Source organism: Spea bombifrons, chromosome 6 (genome assembly GCF_027358695.1).
Source record: "Spea bombifrons isolate aSpeBom1 chromosome 6, aSpeBom1.2.pri, whole genome shotgun sequence".
Taxonomy (NCBI): Eukaryota; Metazoa; Chordata; class Amphibia; order Anura; family Pelobatidae; genus Spea; species Spea bombifrons.
In genome coordinates, this window is record NC_071092.1 from 28,448,085 (window position 1) to 28,475,962 (window position 27,878).

The window sequence follows — 27,878 nt, forward strand, 5'->3', positions numbered from 1 at the left end:
TAATGCACATTTAGAGGAATTTCTGCAATGTCCAATAACTGTTTCAAGTAATCAGATATTGATCTCTATATTTTGTCCGGTCATATTGATGGTATAGCCTTTTTATAAGTAAACGTTATGAAGTTTACAACCAGCAGAGCCCAAGGAGAGAAATATATATATATATATATATATATATATATATATATATATAACATGGTAAGATAAAACATAAAAATAAGTGGAGTCAAACGTCAAACATTATGGTGAGATTATCACCGAGCAACCTCCAAAAAGTAACGCATACATACACTCCACAAATAGCACAGGGTCATGGGTGTTAATTCAGTATATGTTTTTTATGAGAGAGGCAACATCCAGAACGCTAATGGTTCCTAAATAGCCCTGAAACCAATGGATTTAGCCTTATATATCATCGTGGCCACTAATACAATGCCATATAGCATGTTCTTTTTATGAGTCTGTGTAATGTCTAGGGCTCTCATAGAAATTAATACAACCAAGTAAAAAGGCTGCTGTATATAGATCTACTCTATTTTTAATTTTTATAACCCCATACTAAAATGTATTTTTTGACAGTTTTGTATGATGAGTCATTCTGCTTACATTACAGGAGTGTGAGAAACACTTAGGAGATCAAAGCTGGTTTAGATACTATTAGACAAGCTAAAACCTGCCCTATCTTATGATGTAGATTTGGACAGCATCCAAGATATGTTTTAAGTTCAGGCTCAGTAAAAAACTGCAAGGGTCCAGGTGCCGGTGCTTGACGGAAGCAAAGCCAAAATCTGAAAGTCACCTGCTCCTCTTCTGGGTCTTGTTCCTGCCAAATCAGAAGCTGCCGTATGAGCTAATTCTCCATCTACTCCACTCACCTACCTCTGGATTTAGCACAAGCTACGTACCATTCAATTCAATGAGTGCACCTACCTTCCCAGGGAAATTATGTAACTCAAGGAGCATATTAACACCCAGTGATGTACCCTGGCCTAGGCCAACTAGGGGAGGCGGCAGTCCCCCTGGTACAAAACCATGGGGCAGATATCCCTCAAGGTTGATTAAGCAAATTGTGTCCTGCTTCTCAATGGGGTGTTTACAAGGGAGATCTTTGGTCTACCCAACCAGCCTGTTTACGTTATGGAAGCTGTGTCGGCTCAGCACAGCCTCCATAGACTTCATTAAAAGGAACCGCATTAAGACACGGTGTGTGGGGATATGACGCTGACCATGGGGGAAGAGGTGACTGGAGGCACTGCCCTAAATTGGGCCTACGGTGGCCTCAAAGGTAAATACATCACTCTTAACAACCATAAATTAATGTCAGTGGAGGAGAAGTTCAGACATGGGCCTGTGATTTTTGCATTTACTCAGAGCTGTGGTGGACAAGTTTTTTGAGTCTGTTACCATTTCACTAAATGTCTAATGTAAAAAAGAGCTGTTGTGTTTACATCAACATTAAAACATATTCACTTAACGTGTTATAAAGGGAACTTTATTTGCTTATTTATTACAACAAAGAAAATTACCTTCTTAATATAGTAAATAACTAAGAGGGCGCAACGGCTGTATTTATACATGCACCATTATACCATGTAGCAAGGAAGCTTCATGAAGAAGAAAAACAAGAAACAATAACACCTTCAGCAAACCTCCTGGGTTCTAGATGTTTGTAGGTGAGAATAAAGCTTCTTACGTATCTTCTATGAGAAACAATTCTTCCCGTCTCTTCTATTGTAATAGAGTGTGAAAGTTTGTGATTGTTTCATTTGGATGTATGTGCTGTAAAAAGTGCTGCTTAAAGCAGGGGCGTACCTAGAGTATTTGGCACCTGGGGCGGATCCTGTATGTGGCACCCCCCCCCACACACAAACACTTTAAAACTACATAGCTTCTATCGTTATATACTGGCGTAGACATTGAAGGTGGTACAGCATTACACCTTTCACTAGTGAATCTGATACAAGCCAAACACAACATTTACATGTATATTTGAAAAACGCGTAATCATCATATTTATATTTCAACTGTTTTGCTTACCTATGTCAGTAGAAATTAAACAAGTAAATAAAAATACTAAAAGCATCAGTAATGTCTGAGATGCACTGGCATCTTTGAGGTTAAGCCAGCCCCACTATTTTTGGTAAGTAAAACCACATTTACCGGTCGGTGCTTCTTGTGGTCTCAGTTTGCTTCCTTCATAAAGGCATATTTCTACTTTATAGTTTTCATTATCCTGTTCTGTCCTAAACTGAAGAAGTGAAATCTATCTTTGGCAGGATTATGCGTGTGGTTCCACGTAGACGAAACGTTCATTACAGTCTCTGCCAAGCAGATAACCCTTAGTAGATCTGCCATCCTATTCTTTCTCCTGATTGTTCAAAAGGCAACACAGAAACCATTTTTGTTTTTTGCGGCAACAACCTGTCAGTTCCTGTTTTTTTGTCTCCTGATTGTGCCTACTAAGCTGAATTTAACACTTATATAGCTAAATGTAGTATTAGAAATCTCATTCCTAGTAGTGTTGAATGCCTGGACCCTGCCCAGAAATAATAAATTATCATGTTCCCTTTTTCATAATATTTTAGGGGCTGCTTCATTGTCATGTGACACAACAGCAGACATTGATACGTTGTTGCCATAGAAACGTAAAACATCCTTTTGTGTTGTTTTAAAGTGATTTAACATAACAAACGATGGATAAATTAGTTTAACAGGCTTCGGTATTCAATGTTTTGTCTAAGTGGAACTGCATCTTTAATAATAGAATAATGTTACATGCGCAATGTTTGGTGGAGATTTAAACAATATTATTATTATTATAATTTATTGTTTTCTATGGCACCATCATATCCCGCAGCGCTGTACATAGGGTAGACAAGACATAACAAGTAGTATATAACATATCAATTTGGCTTGCAGGAAAAACAGGTGAGGAGGGCCCTGTTCATAGGAGCTTACAATCTTACAAACCAAACAGTAAAGATATTCCAAAACCAAGTATTTTTTTGTAAAGATTATTCTAAAAGAAAACCAGCAAAATACTTGTTTTTTGTTTAGATTTATAGGTCTGTACATTCTCATAATTCTCAATAAATGTATTATTCTAGAGCACCTTACACAGAAGCTATGTGATATTATGATAGACAGAGTCTAGACGTTCTATGAAGGGAAATCCCCCCAAAACACAAACTATTTGAATATCCCCTCTAACACTTCTCACCTATCACCCCCTCCTCCTCCACCCCCGCTTCCCTGTCCTCCTTTCTCTCTTCTGTCTCTGCCCCCCCCCACCCCTTGTCATGTGACGTCAGCGGAGGCTCCGCCGGCGACTTCCTGGTCAGACCCAGGGACCCGAGACAGCTGGGGACGGAGACTGCCGGGACAATGACAGAGACGGTGACTCGGAGACCCCCAGCCACACGTTAAGAGACGGCCTGGTGCAGTAACAGAGAGACACGGTTCGGGACAGTGTCAGGAGAGAGGGTGAACAGACAGACAGACGGACAGACGGCAGGCAGGGATTCGCCTAGAATGGCACCGAGAGCTTGACATGAGACCGCCCTGGAATGATGGTAGACAGGCTGAACTAGACAGCAGCCCGGGCCAGAGGCTGAGTGACACATTCACACATATCATATACATACAGATATAGGTAGAGAGACGGGGCGGCGGACACACTCATAACAGACACGTAAAAAGAGAACCGGGGGGAGGATGCAGCCGGCGTGACAGACGGACATGCACACGAGACACACAGTGACACACTGTCACATACAATCCACGCAGCGGGTCACACAGGGACAGACATGTGACAGATCCACCCAGCAGTGACTGGGACCGAGATGAGCTGAGCATGGACACCAGGACCAGGTGAGAGCCGTGCTGTGGAGATGGATAGTGGGGAGAGCCAGATAGATAGATACAGACACACATATATACTATATATACTATATATATATATATTCTACATAGGTATAGTACACACAGGCGTGTCATATAAATACTTATGTAAAGTTTTATTTTAGGAAGCTGTTGTAAATGGATAGTATACACATGGCTGTACTCGCAGCAGTGTTTCTGTATTGGCGCTTGCATGTGTTTATATACAGTATATATGCATGTATCTAAACACACACATGTGATCTGTGCAAATATATACATAAAATGCATTCACCCGGGCAGATGAGGAAGTATATAGGCTGATGTTCAAAGGTTTGGGGTCACTAAGGCAAGAAAAGCAAATTGCGTCCATTAAAAAAACATGAAATGGATCAGAAATACGGTGCAGACGTCGTTAATGTGGTCAATGACTATTGTAGCTGGATTTTTTATAGAATATAGGCGTACAGAGGCCGTTAATCACTCCCATCACTCCTGTGTTTCAATGGCACATTGGCGTTCACTGATCCACGTTTAAAAGACCAATTGGTCATTAGAAATCCCTTTTGCAATACATTTCATTATTCTCCGTAACAACTAAGTGACCCCAAACTTTTGAATGGTAGTACCTATATATTTACCTGAGACTTAACATGGCGGCAGATGGTCATTTCCCAGCATGCTGTGCAGCATATACTGTTTTTTTTTCTTCTTCTTTTTGCTGACATAGGCCGCCTTATCACAGGGCAGCGGAGGGTCAGTATGTCCTGTCAATCACACCTGTTACGGAGCGTCATTCCTACAGGAGTTTGCCCCTTTTATCCCACAGGACATGCCGCCGTCATTAGGTCACATAGTAGTATCGGGAAATGATTTCATTAGAGATCCTATTGAGCAGCTCCTTTTCCAGCTCCAGAGAAGACTTTATTGCATACCTAGAAAGGCCAGCAAAATATTTTATTACTTCGTGGTAACCGGTTTCTAAACCATCTGTCTTTCATTAAATCAACATTTTCTTCAGCAAACAACACTGAGATATATGAGATCAGTAAACTCCTTATCCCTGACAGTTAGATGCAAGTATAAACTATGCTATTAACTTTGGGATACAGCGACAGGCAAGCAGAGGTATTTAACTGTGGGTTTGAGATGTGTGTATTACACAGAAACAAAACAGGATTACTCTGACAGCTGCAAGTTCTGAAGAAGTCATTAGCCATGCCTTGTAGCTACGGTTCTCCAAAGATGACCAGTCTTGCAAGTTTAAAGAGACGCCTAATGACTAATGCATTGAGTTGAGCTGCACGCACACACACTGCCTACCTACTTTTATGATGTTAGGAGGAAGAGAAAGGAAAAGCATGAACTACTTTTGTTTTTTATTTAATGGGAAAGGAGCACCATTTTCCGCTGACTCTTAACCAGAAGACAAGTTAGGGTCTTAGGAGACACCTCAAGAATCCCATGTAATGATTTGAATCAGTGGTATTAAATATGGGAGCTGACTGCCCCAGACTACAAAAGTTTACTGATACCCATCTATCCTGTGCCTAATGCGTGGGGTTAGTAGAACTGACATATTTAAAGCCCCCACACACTATCTACATTGGATATCCATCCATGGTGGCACCAATCTATCTAGCACTGAATCTGTTTAATAATCTGCTGTAGGTTGACAACTGAGAAATGGGGGAAAAAAGTTTATTAAAGGGGCAGTTATGGCTAATATTTTCTGGAATCTGTGAGTCAAATAAGATAGAGAATTAAATAATTAGCGATTAGATAGATACAGGCACCCTACGCCAGCCGTATCCAGCCGCTGTATGGGGTGCTGATGGCCAGCGTTCCACATAGCAATTCCCTAGTGTGCCAGTTTGGGCCTAGATAGATTGATGATAGATAGATAGATAGATAGATAGATAGATAGATAGATAGATAGATAGATAGCTCTGTGTCTGACATCACACAGTGAAACACCCTCTGTTGACAGCGACAGCATTTAGATACAAAGTCTGAGAAACAATAATAATTACCATTGAACTGGTATTTTAATTCTGTAAATGAAAGTGGAATATAATTTACCACAAGGGCATTAATCACATCACCAGAGGGGGTGAAACAGACTCTATCATTATTTTCCAGGGAAACATTTCCTAGTTTATGCTTTATACGGAAGCAATTATTGTTAGCTGCCGGAATAAAACGGTTTTATTAGAATACAGCAGCCGCAGCTTTATGTTGTAAATTTTTTATAATGCGTCCTCACCCAGTTTACACAATGCATGCAAGTGACCCTAAATATGAATTGTTCCTCTAGCAGAAATTAATATAGGGCGAATCTTGACTAAGCGGGTGTTTACAGAATGTGTTTAGAAGTATTTCTATGGACTCTTTACTAAGAAAGAACTTGTGTTTTGTAACAGGGAAAAGCCAGAGAGAACCTTCGATTTGGCTTTGAAAGTGGAGTGTCCGGCGTCCGAGAATGAAGGTACAGTCATTAATGGTTTCTATTTATGATGTGCTTTTAAAACCAAGCAGTTACCTTTACAAACTTAACATTTTCTAAACAGGGCAAAACTATTTTTTTTATCATTTTAGAATGAATATATATATATATATCTTATATATATAAGATATATATATATATCTTTTTAACATGACTTATTATTGGTACAGATGTCAAGAAATAGTAGGTAGAACTGGTGAAAAAATATCAATTCCATAATAGGGTCCACAGGAGTTAGACTAAAACCTTTTATTAAAACTACATTTAAATGTGCTGAATTGTTTAAATAAATTAATTTGAGTCACATTGGGTTTGCGTTATTGGTTCCTATAGAGAAGCCCCTCATGGGAGCTTCCGAGTCTTCTGCTCATCCTGATTTTGAACGGGTTGTAGTCAGCCGTCTTTATGGATATGTGTATCACTGTAATTAGAATAATGCTTCTTTTAGAGCTTGGCGGCTGCTAAAAGAAGAAGAGGTTGTGTGGTTTAGTGATAGTGATAAGACCTGAAACCTGTATTTCATCAGAAATTAAAGAAGAACTGTGAAACCGCCATTCTCCATACTGTGTGAAAGAGACATTGTTAGACATAAAAACTTTTTACTGACAGGTCTTGTAAAGTGATATGTTTGAAGTAAGGTTACCAGATCAGTCATGTAAAGGGACACTCCAGGCCTATGGTGTTTAGGTGTGCCCTTTATTTTTTTGGTCCCTCTTGCACATTTATGGAGGAATTGTGCAGAATTCCCCCTATGCATTCACCGTCTCCTCCTCTGCCCCCCAACTCCTAGGCTTTCAGGAGATGTGTTCGGCTAAAGTGCCTGTACTCACTCCCTGCCAGCCCCGGCCCTGGCTTCTGCAAGAGTTCCAGGGGGGTCTAAAGAGACCCACCCTTGTCAAAGAATGGTCAAGAATACTAGATTGCCCAATTAATACCATGCATTAATAGCATACCATGCACACTCAATTAGGGTGAAAATGTTAAAGCAAAGTATCTTAGTTTCTATCACATAGGTGCAATTTCAAGTACAAAGTAAGTATAACAAAAACCTACCTTTCATTTCACCTTGAAAAATACCTTTTAAGGTGGAAATGTTGGCATATATTTTTTTATGCAATGCATTCTGTTCTAATTTTTTGGTAGCATGATTAATAAAGTAGAAAACCACAAACAAAAAGCAACATATAGTTGACTTATGATAGCACACCTACTCCAGTTAATGAAGAACCCAAGGGATACTACGGAGAGTAGGTAGTATGTCTATACTCTTAAACTATACATCATACAGGGCCAACCAAGTTCTTCCTGCAGCGGGAACTTACTGAGGAAGGACCTTCATAATAGTGAAGTCAAGGTGTTGAAACCACAACCCTCATGCAAATTCTCCTATCAACTCTTCCTTTAGAGCCCTAAATCAAATGACCTGGTAACCCCTTTTTCTTTTTAGAAAATCACTCCTAATAAATATGTTGTCGTGGCTTTTACTTGAAGGCATAGATATATTATACGTTGTATATCAGAGGATCTAGCTGTCTGAATTTTTTGTAAACCGTGGATGCTACTTTCAAAGTTCTTCCAGTAACAGTCATTGTGGTTCTTCTACTAACACGCCTCAGACTCTCGGTGGATCCGCTGAGTTTCTATGTGATGTGTTCACAGCTAAATTGAGAATAATACACAGCTGCCCCCTGCCTTATTATTTCCTGCTTGTGTCATTAACACCAGAGTCTTGGCAAAGCTTCAAAAGACTATTTAGCTGTAACACAAACACAGGAACTCGTTGGGAACCTTTCAGATCCGTTTAAATTGTACACCACTTAAACAGGGGGGAAGCGGCAATGCAGAATGGGGCTTACTATGGACTTACTAAAGAGTCGTAATGAGGAATAATAATTAATAAGGGTATCCTTTTATTACTTATTGGGTTCCTTGCTAGTTCTCCAAAAGGAAAAGAGTCAGTAAACTGCTTAAAAAGGGCTAAAAATATATGTTAGCCAACAGACATTAAAAAAATGTACTATGTTACACTAACCTTTTGTTTCAATGTTTAGCAATGATTTTTATCTTGCACAGAGTGATAAGACATTTCAAAGTAAAGGGGAAGCGTCTAATTATAGAATAAATGTACTGCGCTGCAGGCTAGCATTGGTTTCAACTTTATAGAAAACATTTTCTTGCACATCTCCGCGCCATCATGGAGAAGTCTACCCCCCCCATCAGTTTAATGTTTACAGAGCAGAATGTTTCACGACTTGACTCTGGATCTCAGTTTAGGGGAAAACTTGCCATACTTGAGCTTTATGTAAATTCCCATGCATTAAAGTGAATCTGTCACTTTTCCCAAATCTTACGCTTTAGTGAATAGGAGCAGCCATGGCCACCTCCTTTACTCAGATTATACGGGATTATTCTTCTCCATTACGTTATCTCTCATTTTTTATGTTACTGTTTGTCGTTGATTGGTTGAGATAGGATTTTGAACGGTGGGGTGTGGAGAAAGGAAAGCAGTTCAGGCACCTGATAAGGATTAGAAAGGGTTGCCCTGCCAGCAGATCTCTGGTTCCATGAAGTTAATGTTTGAACTAAATATCTCTAAAATACCGACACTGATTGTCCAACAAAAAGCACATGCTGTGATGGTAACAGTGTGATTCTGTACTTTAAGAAACCCAGACATGCTTACAATAAATGTAAACTTGAGAGAACCCAAGGATGCAAGGAGATCACTAGCAAATTATAAGGGCTGGTCTTAGACCAAATGGCACAACAAACAAGAATACTCTCTTCCTCATCCCTGCCATATTTTAGATTTAAAAAAAGCAATGTTTTCATACAAATATTGTGTTATTATTTAAAACGTAACATACAGCCTCTAATAATCAGCCCTAAAGTATTTTATTTTGTTGATCAGGGGTTTATACACATTTTGTTTCTTTGGCAACAGAGCTACTGGGAAAAGGTGTGAGAGATTATTTCCTCTCCTTCCTATATTGTTTTCTTCTATTTTATAATGATATTATTACATAGTGTCTTCATATTCTGCAATGGAGCCTCATTCGTGTTATCTGTTTTAAAAATAAGATCCTAGTCTGAATAATAGGAACGATCATTTACTCGCTAATACTCCTTATACCCTAAATTTATGCCTTAAATGCCTTCACAATAATTCAACATATATTCTTTACATTAAACTTACAGACCCAAAATGATACTTTGCAGTTATTTTTAATCTTATGAAAATATATATTTTTCCTTTTTTCCCCTAGTGTAGTACTAGTCTAAAGAAGAGGTGTTGGTTCAGAGGAGGCGTCTACTATGTGGTCGTCATATGTCAAAATTCACGCCCCTATGTTAAAAGTTATGTAGCCTTCTGGACACATTTTCTGTAAGATGATGCAACCCTTTTGTGGACATACTTTACAAAGTAAAATTACAAAAAAAGTGTGTTTTTATATTATTAATACATTTTTCATACCAAATGACTGACTATCTATATAAAAGTGGTATTTAAAGAAGGCTTTTATTGTCCTTGACAAACAATATATGATTTATGTGGGCACACTAGCCACAGAAATTAAAACATATGGTCAAAGCAAAAAAAAAAAAAGAGACCCAGTCAGTAGGGTGTGGAATGCTCCTGGTTATGCAGGGGTTAATTATGAAGTACTATTTGCAATCTTGAATAGGCCTTCCTTTTCAGCAGAAGTCTTTTTCCATTACACAATGTGGGTAGAGTGGATCCGGCTCAGCAGTCACACCTCTTTTCAAGGCTTGGTGATGTCACTGGAATGAACTAGGATAATTATTGTGAAGTTCCTGTGTCAGGAAAATAGAGCCGATGAAAGTGATGAGAAGGGAAGGAAAGGATTAAATTAAAAACATACATATATATATATATAAATATTTACAATATATATACAATATATATACAATATATATATTATACCCATAGGTGTAAATTGGTTCAACTGGGACAGGGCTGGCAACAAGGGCTTAGCTCAAGGGGTAGGTTCAGCCATGAGCAGTAAAAAAGCAGCCGAAAATATATTTGGCTGATAAATGGCTCAATATGTACTATCCAGTTCTATGTTAAGCACATTTACAGAAAGTGAATGTAAAGCCCATAATAGGCACACACAAAGGATTTGGCTAGTGAGTAAATACTGCCTAAAGTCATTATTTTTTAAATGGTCCTAGTGTCTATATATTGAATTAACACACTGCAAGGTTTCTGGCCGTGGCTCCAAATTATTTTAATCAGAGCTTTCCAGGGCCATTAGCCAACTTCTCCCCTTGCCAGCTTTCCCCTGAGTAGGATTAGTAAGTGTCGTAAGTACAAGCCCAGACAAACTTCTTCTAAATCTTTATTAATTTAATGTATTAAAAAGAACAGATTTGGTAAAGATGATACCTTTATTGGCCAAGAGAAATATAATAGGTTACAAGCTTTTAAGGTTGTCTAGGTCCCTTGTTTGGGTAATGAAAGCCAGTAAAGGTATCATCTTTACCAAATGTACTCTTTCTTCAACTGTTCCGCACAAATGCTTTCGTAGAGTTTCTATGCTTTCATATGTTAGGAGAAATTTTAGTTGTTCTTTATGTGGAAGATTTATAGAATAGCACCAATCTTAATTGTATGTAAATAAAATGCTTTCGGATAACCTCCATGGTGTCACGAAACGTCTTGAAGAACTCACTAGAACATTTTGTTTCAGGTGCCGAGAAACCCGCCAGTTTCAGGTGGAGAATTTGGCTGAGTTGAACCCAACCTATCAATATTGAATGCCATAGGTTATAATTCTTGGTGTGTTGCTCAAGCGTCAATACCACGCTGATGAGCTTGTGACAAAATGGCCGATATACGTTAGCTAGGTAGATGCGTAAAGGCTGATGTTAACTAGATAATGGTCCTAGCCTCAGTGAAGCACATTGTGCGATGGACACTTGAGGCGTTTGGCGTCCTAGTGCTTAAGCACGAAGCACCTCTTGTGTATGTCTTCCTTTAGATAATATACAAGTAGACATAAAAAGCATTTTGATTTGAATTGAGCTTTGTTTGAGACGTTGTAATGTCTATCCACCTGCCTTGTGTCTTTCATTTAGCTATGGGCAAGGTTTGGTTGGTGAAAGGAATCCATTGTTGTGTTACGATCCCGGTAGTCTGGGGCTTACAAAAAGACAAAAGATGTCAGTAGGCCCGCTCCACCTCTGAGGGGCAGATCATTGACATGCACCATAAAGCTAGTAAACAAAGAGAAATCATTTTTTTCTAATTAAAAACACAGATATTTTCTTTTTGTGCGGCGGCTGTGGGTCTTGGCACTTTGCCCAGAACAATATTGAATTTATGTTGAAACAAAATGCAGTGTAGTACCTCTCTAGGTGGGATTCCCAGACTGTTACTATAAATGCAGAAACAAAATGTATGGCTAGGTCTAACTAGGCTGAATTCCCAGATCGTTACTATAGAAGTAAGGCTTCGCTGTAGCAAATTAAATTTCTCTCCAGTCAGGTAATTTAACATCTCACTTCACTTCAGGTGCTTACGACTCGCCCTCTTGCATAATCATACACCTTCTCATTTTGCTTTCAACCTGGACGCAATCCCAGAATGGTGGAGTCCTTCATCGCAATCCCGGCTATTAGGCCCGAAGGACCACCTCTCCAACCTATGCCATTTGCATCCAAAAGTAAAACCATATAGTAATTGCTTATAAATCTAGTTTCAAATTGTTCCTTCCTGTTCTCACTTTCTATCTCATCAACATAAGCTTCCCCAATCCTAAGGATCACCTTAAAAGGTTCTGCTGATGGTCTGTGAGCCACAGTCTGAGTCCTTGTTCATTTACATAGGCAAAATGTATATACAGCTAAATACAACCACGTGCCGTGTATTTAGTGTTTAAAGGTGCCGTTCCACTTTGAGTTATATTTCCGGTTACCCAAAACACCACAAGTCGATACAAGCTGTCTTTCCATATTATATAAAGACATTTTAAAAACAGAGTATTGTGTGCTACATGCAGTAGCATGTCAATTTTTTTAATATACATATAGAGTAGTTATAATTATATGTTTTTTTCATTTTACCCAACTATGCTTTTTCATTTCATATGATAGAGGCAGTTAATGGATTCTCCACATTGCTGGCAACTTCAGCAGATGGTCGGTGACCAATTTCTCACTTTACTCAAGACAACCTTGCCACAACCCTAGCCTTTCGTAAGCCTTAGTATTAATATTATAATATTAATAATATTAGCTAGCTTCCATCAAGCTGTTTTTCCTACATCTGCTGTAGTTACCCTCAGATTTTTTTCTAGCGTTGTGGTAGGCAGTATAAATGTATAAAATGTACACTTTTTAAACATAAAAAATTATTTTAGAGAGCAATCTTTTCAAAACTGGCCTTGATTTAGAATTATTTTTTCCCTCTCAGCGTTTAAGAACCACTCAGGGCCATGTATAAAAAATATATTGCACCTCCGATTTTTTATGTCTGGTTTTCAGAAGAATCAAATAGGCCACATAGGAACATAATTGGTATAGAGACCAAAATAGACATAAAACTGCTGTCAAAAGTACGGCTACAGAAACGTTTAATATAATGTTGGCAATGGCCATATGATGTGTATGTGTATTTTTTCCAATTCTGCTGGAAAAATCTTCTGTGGCCCTTTTTAATGCAAATTCAGGAAATCACAAGAATGAGAGGCATACTTTAAAAGAGACATGTTCATAATCACCTGTGTGTTAGAGGCATGACAACACTCAAAGGTTTAAGATGTCTGTGCTAAAAATACTACAGATATAGGTTTCTATGTGAGTGTGATTCTCACATATTAAGCACACATTCCAAAAAAAGTAATTTCCTTTTGTGAAGATCTGCATGATTATTTCTCCCCATTTGGCATCCCCTACTGTTGAATCTCCGATAACTGTTGATAGAATCAGATATGTAAGAGTGGCGTGTTCATGACTGGATAAAATACAGCACATGCATACATAAAATAAATCTTTACCAAATGTTCTTGTGCCGCAAGGTCATGTAAGGTGACCCCGTGCTGAGCACCTGCCTCCGGGTTACAGTAGCCTGCCAAACATGACATTGTATCGGCCAGGTTATGCAGTGGAGCTCTGGGACCCCTCAGATAATGGGGCCCTAGGCATGTGCCTAGTATGCTTAATGAATAATCTGCCGCTGGATTTGTAGATTAAATAAAGCTGACCCTGCCACATTTATGCCAGAATGTTAACTTTCCATGAGGTTAACGTTTCCTCCAAGACAATTCCAGAAATCAGAAAGCAAAGGCTTTAGGTCAGTTTAAATAATTTATTTTATTTTCTTGAAAGCTTGGTCCATGGCAGCTCCGCTTGAAACCTTTGAACCCCAATACACCCCAATCCCGTTATTTGTTTCACCAGACGGTGTGAACTGATTAAGAAAACAATAATCCATGGTTTACCCATTCAGTTTCAATATGAAAGAGATTTCTTTTGGGGCAAAACCAAATGAGACCCTGTTAAGAGTCTTCCAGCACTGACGTGGTTAAATCCTAAATCTTTGATTTGACCCATCCTTGACTCCCAGCAGGCTCCCAGGATTAATCCCTATTCACAGGGTCCTTTCAGCATGGGATAATTCCTTACCCTTGGATTTCCTGGTGACAGGGGGATCAGGAGAGACATCTTAGTTCTCTTTATCCCAGCAGAAAGGAGTATTCTTTAGAATGTTGCTAGTACACCGAGGAATTGCCAGTACAGGAGTCACAATATTTCTCCTCTTACCGTCCCAGGCTCGGATCAGATTTCCAGCAACACAAGCTTACTCCATTCTTACCCCATGTGTGGCTGCATGGGGCATCAGACTAAGGAATGCCACTAACCTCTATCATTATGTAATACCATAAGCAATAAGGTCAACAAAAGTACCATAATCAATAAGAGAACAGGTGGGAGACAGGATGGCCACCACTCATATAGCTGTATGCTCTGCGACATTACCATATACCATTAAATCATTGCTTCCTGTCGTCACTGTCTATGGTGATATTTGTAATGTGTTTATCATATATCACATCATTACACTGCAGCATCTTATTGTTATAATGCGTGAAGTTCTATCATTATTCTTATCCATTAAAGTGTTTCATTATATTCCATTCGCTTGGAGTCCTTTAAAAACATCAGGTGTCATTGTATATTCCACTATGTTTTGTATGCTTATTGTTAGCTTCAGCCATAGCATTACACATTGATATAATGCAACACATCTGGCTGTCTATGGTCATTGTACCAGTTTGCTCTTTCATAAAGCCCCCGTACCTTTAATGACTTTGGTTGTTTAAAGGCTCTCCCTGGCCAGCAGGGAAATGTCTGTTTTCACCATATGCCCCTGTACTGAGATGACCATCGGCACCACAGGATCCTCTCCACATTTCCACTCAAATGACTGAGAAGATTCCCCTGACCTGCCCCCCCAATGCGATGACCGAGAAGACGCCACCAGTCAAGGACCCCCACTGTATGAGAATTGTGAGAGCTGGCCCCTCTGCCATGCTCAGACAACCAACACAAAAGACACTCTTTTGTCTGCCACAACAAAGACTCAACAAGTCTGGCACAATGGCCGAGTCTTATCACAGAGAAGCTGGACTGTGTGGGGCACCTTACAGCTTCAGTCCCCGCTAAGAGCAGGGAAGTCACCGCGGTGATCAGGGAAAACAAAGTGTTTTTTCTTCTGTCTCTCCATATGGCCAGTAATTATTTCAACTTGGGAAGACTAACTGTTTATTTTGTGACAACTTGCAAATTGCCCTATGAGAAAACAAAAGAATACAAAGTAAGGGTAGTAGTAACAAGAGATAAACCATTAGAATAAGAAACCATTAGATAAGAACCTTAAGCAGTCCTTGGTATTAGATTTAGGATAACTTCCCATGCACATGTTTAGGTTCCCTCACTGTATTAGCCTCTAACACTTCTGCTGGGAGGCTGTTACATTTATCTACTTACTTCTCAGTAAGGTAAAACTTCCTTAGGTAAGGGGTACAGGAGGGAAAAGAATGAGTCTCGCAGCTGCAATTGCTTCCTATAATTCCCGCATCTAACGAATGAGTAATGTGTCAGAACTAGAATGCGTCATCCAATCCATAGATTTACTGTGCTTTATACATTCCAGCACTTCTCTTATGTAGGGAAACAAGGGGTCTTTCCAATGTCTGGCTATGATTAGCTTAGCCACAAACAGGACATTGATCATAAGTCTTTGATAGTGTTTGCAAATGTTTAGAAAGCATATGTGGAGCAGGTCTAGATCTAGGGATTTTACAAAGTCTGTCGCAAGTGTGGATTGTAGTATCTGGAAAACGCGCTTCCGGAAGACTTCTACAGGGCTATTCAGTGGGGTAAGAAAAGAAGAGGATTATGATTATTTAAATGTGTGTGAATGTGTGTGCGTGTGTGTGCATGTGTGTACATATATATATATATATATTACATTATCAAAAACAACTTTTGTTCAAATAATACAATTTAATACATAGTAACTAAAATAAAATATACATGCGCGGATAAAAAATACCAGAAGCAATTTAACCCTTTCAATGGCAAAGATCAGACTGTAGCATCAAAAAGAAGCCACAGTGCTACACATGAGCTAAGTTTTATGCCACTGAATTAGACGTTATAGGCTTATTTAATACCACAGCACATTCACAGTCACTTCTATGGTGATGACTCTGATCAAATCATAGATTTCCCCTTTCATTCCAATTTTAGTCACACACATCTATTTATTTTCTTAAGCAAATTAATATATTCAAGGAGCAAGGTTGCTTCATACAAATATGTTGGTGGTATCTTATCTCCTGATTCTGTGTTCTGTGGATTGTGCCTTTATTATATTTGAATGCTATTAAAAAAGTAAAACTTTCCAATAAAAAACAAAACAACATATAGCCTTAATTTTTTTTTTTTGCTCTTATAACTAATGTAATACGCTTGTAAGTGGTTGGATTAATTGACATTATTGGCACTTCATTTTTTATTGAATAATATAGATCCTTATAGTTGCACCCCTTTCTGGCTCCATTCTAATTGTTCTACATGGTGTAATAATGCACTCAAACTTAACAATACCTCCGATTGCATTACCTGTATTCCAGCACAGATTTGTCTAGATGTTTCTACAGTTAAAGGACAAAGTTAACGATACAGTATGGTTTTTATTACTAATTCAATACAATGCTGCAAGTAAAATTGTACTAATAACTTTAGCCGGTGAAGGAGAGCCCATGCAAGCGTTTCTTTCCTGAATATGCATCCTGTCTAGGATCTAAATGGCCATGTCTAGGAACATTGTGCAAAAATAAGCCAGTGTATTATAACAAACACCTTGCATATAACTGGTAATAAACAATAACTTCATGAGTCATTAGCAGCACATGTCATTATAGCCTGGGGCCCACCTGCACTACATTACTTCCCGGCTTCTATGTGCTCCTCAGAGTGTTTCTTCACACATGCTACGTCAAGAGCACTTGTGCAGTAGACCCTGTCTGCCAGGAGGTAGGCACGGCCATCGCTAACATAGATGAGTAGTTTTTGGAAAGACTGCCTGAATAGTAGCTTCCCCGAAAGTATTTTTTTTTCTGGGTATATTCAGGGTGCTTCAGATATGTTCTTTTACACATCCCTATGAAGGTCTCACATTAGGTTCATCATTTTTGTGTCTGTTCTGCAAACACTGGTCAGCTTGGTACAGAGCGTTGCTGCTTGTGCTGGGCTGAGCATTGGACATCTTGACACATCCTGGTTCCTCTGCTCAGGAGGCCCAAAGGACACTACAAGTCATGTTCATAATTGACTGTAAAAAGCTGCACAGATCGGTGTTCTCTGAATTCTCTACGACTGCACAATCCATTCTGGACACAGGTGTTGCATGGAGATTCAAAGGGCTTGGAAGGGACATCATGTTGGCACTCCTGCTCAGAACATCCAACTGGAGACAGCAGCCACAAGGGGCTTCAAAGGCAGGTCTGTGATGAGGAGTTCCTCAAGTGATTTCCCCCCCTTGAGATGGAGACACTTCATAAGCCTATAAACAGGCTTGCCTTATAGAAGCCCTTTAACTATAGTGAGAGAATTCTGAAGTGTTCTGCCCTAGACTGACTAGGCCTAGGGCTGCAGGTCCAGGGGCAGCTCAGACTCCCTGCAATGCCACGACTCAATGAGCTGGTTAAAGGTAGATAACACTTTGGAGGCCTGTGTTTCCTTTAAGAGTGGGGTGCTGGCATATGACGTCATATCTCGATGCCCAGGACACCGGCGCAAAGGGAACGGCATTAAAGTGCCTAATTTTGTGTATATTATATTATGAAGTATTTCACCACAAAATTACATTCAGATACTTTATTTTTTCATCACCTAACAGTGGTGAGAACTGTGTATGTTTTAAAAGAATATGATTTTTTTTAAAATGTTGCTCTTTTATAGGAAAAGGGAAAAAAGATGAAAACGTTCTCTCTCGCTTCCTCTTTCTGTATCGTAACAGGACCAATGCATAAGCTTCATATCTTATTTTACAGATCTTATACCTGATTATGGTCATTTCTGTAGAAGTATCTTTTTTTGTTTTGTTAACTTTGTACAGAGCTGAGAACAGGCTTTACCCTATGAGGAAAATGATCAGCTTTGTTCAATTTGAACGTAACACAAAAATATAATTTTTTTAAAAAATACATTATTGGTCCTTTTGTTTCCATTATGTTATTTTCAGAGGCGCATGGCTGCATCTCCTTGATTTCTTGCTTTTTTTTTTTTAATAAATTCACATACTTCTTAAAATGTAAAACTAACCTCACACATTACCCACATGTTTGTTGAGAGGAACCGTTTCATAGTATGATTGTGGTCAACTTTTGAAATCTAATATGTAGCACTAAGCTTTAGAACTACACCCACCGCTTTTTGTATATCTATGAACTACAGGACCTCTTATCAAAGATTTGCAAAGGTCAAAGTCTACAAAAGGAGCTAAGGGTCAACATTTTAGTCTGTTACGTGACATTTCTTCTCTTAAAAGTGCATCTGACAGTGCCTACTCTTTTTTTGATGATAATACTTTAATTTTGTTAGTTTACTTTCTATCTCTCACTCTGTCACTGCTCAGCACTTTTTCCTCCCTAAAGGGCAAACCAATCCATGCTCTTGGATGCAAAACGCAGGAAGCAACCCATAGCTGGAAAAGAGTCATTAAAGCAGATCTGTCAGTTTCACAAATGATACATTTCACAGTTCAGCAGGCTAAACAAACCTATGTAATGGCGTTTGCAGAAATATATCGTTTTATGTGTATTATTTCATTTATTTACACAAAATCCACAATGCTAACTCCAGTAAGCAAAGGTTCTTACAGAACTCAATTTAGTAGGCCAAAAGGGCCGGGCCTGAAAGCTTACTAAATATTTATTGTACTGAACCTTTAGGGCAGGGACGCTTATAACGGCAGTTCTTCGGTAAAGCTATTATCACAATTAATTTAGGGTGAGGCTGCAATTTGAAAGTGAATGAGACGCAGCTTGGCAGCTGCACTCTGCAGCACAACAAATGTTAGGTTTTTCAGTGGAAACAAAAAAAAAAATGGTTTCTTCGTTGTAAATAGGTTAGAATAGGTGATAATCTAAAGTGTGACTTTGTCCTTATATAGTTCTGGCAATTGCTTATAAACATCATTTCCTCTCTTGGGATTCTCATTCTCTCACCCATAAAATCAGCAGAAAATTGATTAGACAGCAGGCAAAGAGAACACATACGCTAATCAAATTCCTACGATTTATCTGATGTTTTCGATTCTAGCTAACTGTTCTTTATAGGATCCTCTCTCTTGACCTGGAAGTACCAATCTCTGCTTATTCCAAATGGTTATAAAAAGGCTATCACAAACAATTGCACATTGAGTAACACAGGAAAAACACTGTTTATTATTTGTTGCGTTGGTAATCATTCGTACAAATAAAATGACTTATTTTGTTTTGACCACGATTTAAAAATAGGTAACGCAACATACTTAGGGGGAATAATATGACATTTAATTTTATTGTATTGGTCATATCATTTAGCCTGCTGTGCCTAGAACGCATTATTTTGTGTGTATATTTAACATACTTAAAGGAAATAATATGACATTTATTCTTTATTGTATTACTTGTATTATGCAGCCTGCTGTGGCAGAGAGTGTATTTTTATATTGTGGATGTTTTTTATGGGCCTGTTTACCAAGCGGATGGTTTACTACAAGATTATGTAGAAGTTAGGAGCCAGAAAGACACATCTTGGAGCAAGCTTTGGTTTTTAGGCACCAGTTATTGGTAGACCCATAGAGAGCAATATTAAATGCCACACAAAGTTAGTAGCCAAATCTAAATATCTAGGAGCCATGGTCTACTAAAATAAAATGTTTATGGTTTCTAATAGATGTTTCCATAGTGCCTACTAGACAGTATAATGAAGCGCTTATTTTTAGGGGGGTTAGAATAGACAAATAGATGTGACTGATTACTGTTCTATTCCATATATATATATATACACTATTTTCTTTTATATTGTGGTTGTTGTATTTATTCTACTTATTCGACATAATGTTATATGTTAAGGATAATATAATAACTTGCTTGCTATTTTTGGTATTTGCCCAGAATCAGTATGTTATTGACCAATTAAAGAGCCCGCAGAACACATACAGTATGCCCTTTTCTAACAATGAGTTGACCTTTGGGCAGTCATGCTATTCAAAATTATTGTTTTGGATTAGGGCTTTAAGATTAAATGTTTGGACCTTACAGGCATTCTGAAAATCCGCTCCTTACTTTAGCCTATTCCCCAGTACAGATCGAAAAATTCATTTTATCCTCATAGTAGATAATGGGGGGTTTCCTCGACCTGGCTTTACAATTTCTTTTAAATAAAATGATCAAATATTTATGTAGTTTAGTGGAATCTGTGAGATTTTCAGATTTCTCGGCAGATTTTACATCCTAGCAAACATTTTTTTTTTTCCATTTGTCATTATCGCGTTCCACCTGAATTTCTTGTTTCCTTACAAAGTTACACGCAGCAGCAAATTGACATTTAATGGGATGAAGGCAGCTGTGAGACATTGGACAATGTGCAATCTAACATACGTGTGTATCGTTTTCAACGCGCCATCATTTTTTTATGTGGCATATTATGCTACATTGTAACTCAGCAGACATGGTTATCAGTGTGACAAGTCAAATGCCTGCTCGGAATCTTTTGTCACATTGTAACCACTTGAAGTGTCATGTTCAAGAACAGAGCGTCTATAAAGCAGATTAGCGATGGGTCCCGTGTGTATTGTTTGAGGTTTCTGAATCAGCAGGATGGGCTCACAGAGAGAATAGCTGCACCATTCACTCATTCAGACACCAAGCAGTTACTTCGTCTTTCACTTCTTCAGCCCCACGATTAGGTCCCTCCGACATAACGTTGGTAATGTAGCTTATACTAAAAGAAATTAATAGCATTGCTTCGTTCTCGTGTCGAGACCTCCCCACCTGTTGTTTCTGTAAGTCTAATTGTTATGTTATATACTACCTGTCATGTCCTGTTTACCCATTCTACAGTGCTATGGACTATGATGGCGCTATATAAAACAATAAATAATAATAGATAATTTATCTAAACCCACTGTACAGGGCTATGGAATATGATGGCGCTATATAAAACAATAAATAATAATAGATAATAATTTATCCAAACCCACTGTACCATGCTATGGAATATGATGGCGCTATATAAAACAATAAATAATAATAGATAATAATTTATCTAAACCCACTGTACAGGGCTATGGAATATGATGGCGTTATACAAAATAATAAATAGATAATAATTTATCCAAACGCATTGTACAGTGCTATGGAATATGATGGCGTTATACAAAACAATAAATAATACATAGATAATAATTTATCCAAACCCATTGTACAGTGCTATGGAATGTGTCGGCGCTACACAAAACAATAAATAATAAATAGATAATTTATCCAAATTATATGAACAGACACAAGTAAAGTTACAGAACGGTCTTACAAAACGGAACTGTCATGACTCACATTGGAACTTCCTTTTACATACATTTATATATATATTAGTCATTTGTGGAAAGCTTTGTGAATTGACAGACTAAGACAAACCGATATTTTAGGTAAAGAGGCTCCGCTCGTAAGCTTACATGCCTTCCTGGTTTCTTGTACAAAAGAGGCGATAACATGGCGCATGCATGAGAACTACTCATAGGGTTGGAGGAAATGTGCCTCTATTTTTCAATTGGCCAAACTTTCTATTTTATTTTCTAGTACATTACAAAGTCATAATAATGACATATTTGAATAAATAGAGGCAACTTCACCTAAATAGTTTTTTCCTTTACATATTTAGGAATTGTCACTTTTCTGAAGGGGTGGTAGATAATTGGAACAGCCTCCTAGCAGAAATGGTAGAGGTTAATATAGTGCAGGAGTTTAAACATGCATGGAGTAGACATTGCTTTCCTGGATATAAGACACAACACAAAAACTAGTTAAGTCTTTACAGCATGAAAGAAACAAACAACCCCCCCCAGAAAAAAACAGAAAATTCTACATTTGGTGGGCTGGCTTCTAAGTTTGTCTTTCTGGCTCCAAGCTATTTAATATGTCCATCCTGTGTTCTGTCTTTAAAAATATAATATGTCAAAATAGGAAGAGAGATGTTTGGATATGATGTCTGAGATTATGTATGTGACCCCCAAACAGATACGCTACATGCAAGGAAAACCTACGTATTTATAATGTGATATAACTGCATTGTATGACGTTTCAATCATAGGTTTACACGGTTAATTTATGTCCACAAATACCAAGTTACCCACTGTGGGGTACTTTTTCATTATGCATTAATGGCATATATTTAGGGCAGGCAAATATCTGAAATATATAAGTGCTTCTAGTTTTATTTAGGCTATATTAATATCAGTGTCCTTAACACGGGTCTGTTTATTTAGCTTTGCGCTGTGGAATACGATGGCGCTATATAAAACAATAAATAATAATCAGTTTGATAAAGAAGTGTCAGACCCTCCGAGCACTGCGATGCATGTCTTGCCCCTCTGGTAGGGAAACTGTTAATAGGATGGCTTCAGTGATAATATACTGCACTCACGCCTCTGATTAATGCTCTCTGTCAATTATTTACAGACCCAGTCTTGCTGTGGAAGTTCCCAGAGGATTTCTCTGACCAGGTCGGTAACATCACAGCGAGGTTTGATTTTGTTAACATAGAAATCCAAGCGTATAATGGTGGCTGTAATGATGTGTACTGGCTGCAGCTTCTGGCATAATCTCTGGAGGGTCCGAAGGAACTGGGGCTGAGGTGTAGAATACACAGGTGTATGCTGAATGTATATAGATTGTATGTATGTATATATATATATATATATATATATATATACATACATATATACATACATACATACATACATACATACATGCACACACACATACACACACCTGCCTTTTTTACTATATAGAGAATCTAAACTTGTCTCTAAAATTTTATAAACTCAATATAAAACACTGATAATTATAAGGATATCCTTTTCTCAAATATATGTGTAAATGCTGTTAATTAGGACATATATGTTATTTTGTTCATATGGAAAGTCTCTGCCTGAACTAGCACGTGGTCCAGTAGTTTTCCATAAAGAACTATGAATTGTCATACTCTGAATTGTCAAACAACCTCATTTTCTCATTTTTAACACGGAAATGAGAAAAAAGTAAGTTTATCTTGTCTAATGCCATCTCTCTTTTGGCACCCACGCAGTAAAGGGTGCATTTCCTTTTTCAAGGGACATTATAAACCCTCGTACATTTATACAGCAACTTGCTGTGAAACACCATTGGGTTGGGATACAATCACAAATCTTGGGGTCCTGTACAAACGTAAAACAGGTCCCCCATGCCCGATCCCACCTCATGCTTCCACCACCACCCAACCCCAGTCCAGTGTAGAGGGCCACGAGGGCCAGGCCTCCTGTTTGTTTGGGCCCCATACACAGGTACTGGCTGTGTTGTGGATATTCTAAGCCAGGGCTACATACGGTAACTCAGTACTTGAAGGCCGCAAACAGGCTTTAAATTTTTGAGTATCCAGTTAATAGTTAATTTTTTTTACCATTAAATAATTATATTGAAGAAAACACAACATTTTCAGTAAACAAAATTCTATGAGTCTGCCCAAACATCTTAACCTATCTTAACTAGTTCTTATTGTTACTGGTTTATCAGCATGTTTCTAAATATCAGCAACCACAAATCTTCAGAGAACAGTATTATCCTATTCCATGCTCAGTGGGTTATAATGTAAGGATTTATTGAACATGATTTATTTAGTTATCTGGTGTACACACCAAATAAAATATGCTCAGGTACTGTAACTGAACGTATAAAATGCTGTCATCTGCCAGGAGAATAGTTCAAAAGAGCAGTAAGGTTAAGAGTGCAGGTTGAGGATTAGTAAAAAAGATTTTTTCCTTTTACCGGGAGGGTTTTTTTGAAAATCACATCAGCATATGGCACCAGCCAAGACCCCCCTAAACCACCCTCTTTCGTCTGCCAAAAGTGCCTTTGTTAGAGCCCCATTGTTAGGAGGACTTATTGACAGTTGTAGAACGCAGCTCAGGACACGAGGGACACCCACCACCCCAGGGAGAGGAACAAGCGTGGATTATGGAAATATGAATTGATCTTTAAAAGAACCCCCCCCACCTTCCCTTCTTGCAGAAAATACAATGGGGGGGGTGCTGTGACATGATGTGAAATCCAAGAATGGGCTAGAAGCTCACCCTTCCCAGCTGTTGGTAAAAAATAAAAAAGAAAATGTAGCGTTTGTACATCATAAGGACTCTTGAAAAGACAGCGGATAATGAAGCTACTTGTTAGACATATTCTGAAATAATGTATGCAGCACAGTTTAATCTCCTTCTATCCATGCATTGGTTTATTAATGCAGGGGAAGTTGCCAGCAGGTTTTAAAGATACAGTCAGTCAATCTTACTGGTTGGGATATATATATATATATATATATATATATATATATAGATATATATATTATACACATATATATATTATACACATATATTGTGCTTGTCTGCATGGTGTATACATGGATAGACATGCATGTTGGCTTTGTGTATATGTCATATATGTGTGGATCGAGGACTTAGGCAAAACAGAGAATGTAATATACACAAAAACATGTTATCACTCTGCAGTACAAGAAAAGTAATGTATTAACTGGGATCCATTTCACAGCTTTTTCCTGATTTCACAATTTCATGTGATTTTTGTTAGACAATTTTTATATTTTAAAATTATTTTTAAATTAGGATGGCAGTGTTATTTATATGGTGCTGGAATTACGTAAATAAATTAATGTAATGTTATGTTATGTTTAAGCTTATTATAGTAGGAATGTGGATGGAAATGTTTAAAACATACCATGAAATTGTATACAGCAAGTAATGTTATCTATCTATCTATCTATCTATCTATCTATCTATCTATCTATCTATCGATTAAAGGTTCTTCACCTAGCATTTTCACAAACAAAAAAACAAAAAAATGATTTGTGAAAAAGAGCAATGAGGACACCTTATGGCCATGGAGTGAACTCACACAGCGCAGGCTGGGCAACAGTGTCCTTCAGCATTACCAAACTACAGCACTCGGCATGTTCAGAATTGGCAAAGCATACTGGGAGTTGTAGTGTAAATATATTTGGAGGGCTATTGTTTCTGAGCCCTAATCTGTAGCAGCTCTTTCTATTTGCTTTTCCATAACTCCACCCATATGTGCCCCTGCATCCCCACCCACAACTACAAGCACTCAACACTATCCTGGTAACCGCTCTCAGAACTGCACCACCAAACATTCCGTAACCAACTTTCAATCAACTTTCTATCATTTCAGTCTTCTATTCCTGCTGCTACAAACCGCTCACACTTCTAGCTCCATTATGTAAAAATAATCTTCTGCAACTCTATTATTTAAAACTTTAAACCACCTAAGCCACCTCCATAACGCCACTTTTAGTAGTCCTATATGTTTATTCAAATACTCTCGTGTGTAAGCGACCCATTAGTTCAACTTCTAAATGCTTGCCACCACCTCAAACTGTACAGTTCCAATAACTCCTCGTTCACTGGCCATTTCACTGTTCCTATAACGTCACCTTTAAATGTTCATCAACATCTGCCATGCCATCTACCTGCACCATTAGCCACCAAAACATTAAGTATCCCCATAATGCCAAACTGCTCCAAGAGCTCCTATATCTAGACCTATCACTGCTTCTGGGGTTCAGCTATTATGTTTTACTTCCATTTTAACAAAAAGTATAAAATCTTCTCAACAGTTCCTACAACTTTTTGAAAACCCCCAATAAACAGCCCCATTTTATTTCTTTTTATTGTCTGTTCAACTATCTACATCGGTTCCTGTCATTAAATTTCCTGTAACTCAAAAATGACGGCTTCAATGCACCTCATCTCTGTTTCTTTTCTCTTAACCCCCCATTCTTTATCTAATATTTCCATCACTTCAATTGTTTTCCCTATTCTTATCCTCTGCAAATGCTCATATAATTAAGGGAGAGATTTCAAGCGTCACAGATACACAAGACAGGTTTCTATTGATCGTTAAAGCCCTGACTCTCGCTATCAGGGAAAGAACGTCAGGCTAAGGGGCTGCTTTTGTCTACGACATAAGCCGACGGAGGATTTTTTTCTCCCCCTCCCTGTCTCTGCACTGTTTATAAACGCTCTACAGACCTGCTGGCTAAATGAATTTTAAAGACTACGAATGTTTTAAAGTGGATATTCCCTAGAGAACGGAGCCAGGCAGCTCGCCAGCAAGAGACACACCGCCCTATTCATAATACACTATATGTGTGTCTCCAGGTGTCTATGAACCTTTGTATGTGTTCACATTTCATTCATTCTTTTGTAATGTTGAATTGTATAAGGCCTTCTGTATTCTTATATGACCATGCCATACATATGTCTCACTGTATCAAAGGCTTCCATTTTCTAAGCATCGTATCCATTTGAATGGATACGATGCATGTTGAATATTTGGGGGTGGCAGACGTTCCACTAAATGCCCATATGCCCCAATCACTTCAACAAGACTGGTACACTTTGAATGACCTGGTCACTACTTGAAGTCTTATTATGATGCCCCTTGTCGATATAACTCTGAACTGAAAAAAATGCATGAGTGACTCCACTTTGATGTGCTTTTTGCATTCTCCTTAAATAGGGTTCACCCTGTGTCTTTGTGTGTAACTACATGATACAGACCTTACAGTTTCCTAGTAATGGTCAACAGATTCTTCACATGTTTTGGTGTTTGGTGATATTGGCCTTTTTGGATTTGGATGTGTTCGACCAAATCAATCAAAAACCTCTTTCTCATATTATGACGATAGAAGCATTCTTGAAGCTCCAAGCATTGCGGTCTATCACTTTAAAGTAAAAGTTCCCCAATTGTGTATTTTTTATGCATTTTAGGGCCATTTTTTGCATGGCCTCTAATATATTTAACTGCGTTCTGTGGGTTTGTATCAGGAGGTAGTTTTTTACATTTGATGGTCTGCAACATGTAAAATGTACTTATGTCTTGAGAAATGGCTGAATGTGGTCACTGTAGTTGGAAAATAAGACTTTTGTCTCTTTTAAGCCCTCTACTGCTTGCCTTTACTGAAACCAGGAACTCCGCAGAACTCCCACTGATGTCATTGGAGGAGCCGCCAATTGCATGCACGCCAGCAAAACGTCAGATAGCATACATGTGATTGGCTGCTGCAACTCCCAATAAGAACTGTTCTCTTCTGGCTTCCATATACTGACCAGTCAGTCCATCTGCTCTTTGAAGTGCAAGATATGCTTGCTTAATGTGTTCCACTATCTATCATTATAGTAATAAATACAAGAACTTTTATAAACGTGGCAATGGATTGTAAGCAAGAGAATATGTGATTTTTCTACAAAGCACATTTAAAAAAAAAATAGCAATAATTAAAATAGGGAATTTCTGTATCTTATTTTTCTTTTCCGATTACGTTAAATGATGTGATTTGTGAGTGTTTTTAGGGACGCTTTGTCAATAAAATAAAATAAAATAACCCAGCTGGAGAGGCCTCCTGCCGGCGGCCTGTCTTTTCCAGTTTATTGTGTAATTGAGATAGAACTTGGCAAAGACCTGTCAGAAATCACATCGGTAAGAGGACAGGGATCGTTTCCATATGGCTTGGAATCTCCTGTGGAATCCATATGGCTTTATTAAAAGAGAATCACAGCAGGAGTGTGAGAATCGCAGCCATTCACGCAGAGATCCAGTTTATAATTCCCCTTGTGATTTTTGCTTGT

General features: G+C 38.3%; 1 protein-coding gene across 4 annotated transcripts in view; it reads left to right on the forward strand.

The window, feature by feature from the left end:
* Positions 1–3,310: 3,310 nt before the first annotated feature.
* The window catches only part of DENND1B (DENN domain containing 1B), a 70,229-nt gene continuing 45,661 nt past the window's right edge, over positions 3,311–27,878 (forward strand). For 3 of the 4 annotated variants that reach the window (XM_053468919.1, XM_053468920.1, XM_053468921.1), the window contains exons 1-3: positions 3,311–3,870; positions 6,303–6,367; positions 22,645–22,688. In XM_053468919.1, the coding sequence (XP_053324894.1) occupies positions 3,854–3,870; positions 6,303–6,367; positions 22,645–22,688 (126 nt within the window). In that variant the 5' untranslated portion in view covers positions 3,311–3,853. The remainder of the gene's footprint in view (positions 3,871–6,302; positions 6,368–22,644; positions 22,689–27,878) is intronic. The other variant, XM_053468922.1, reaches the window with a different exon arrangement.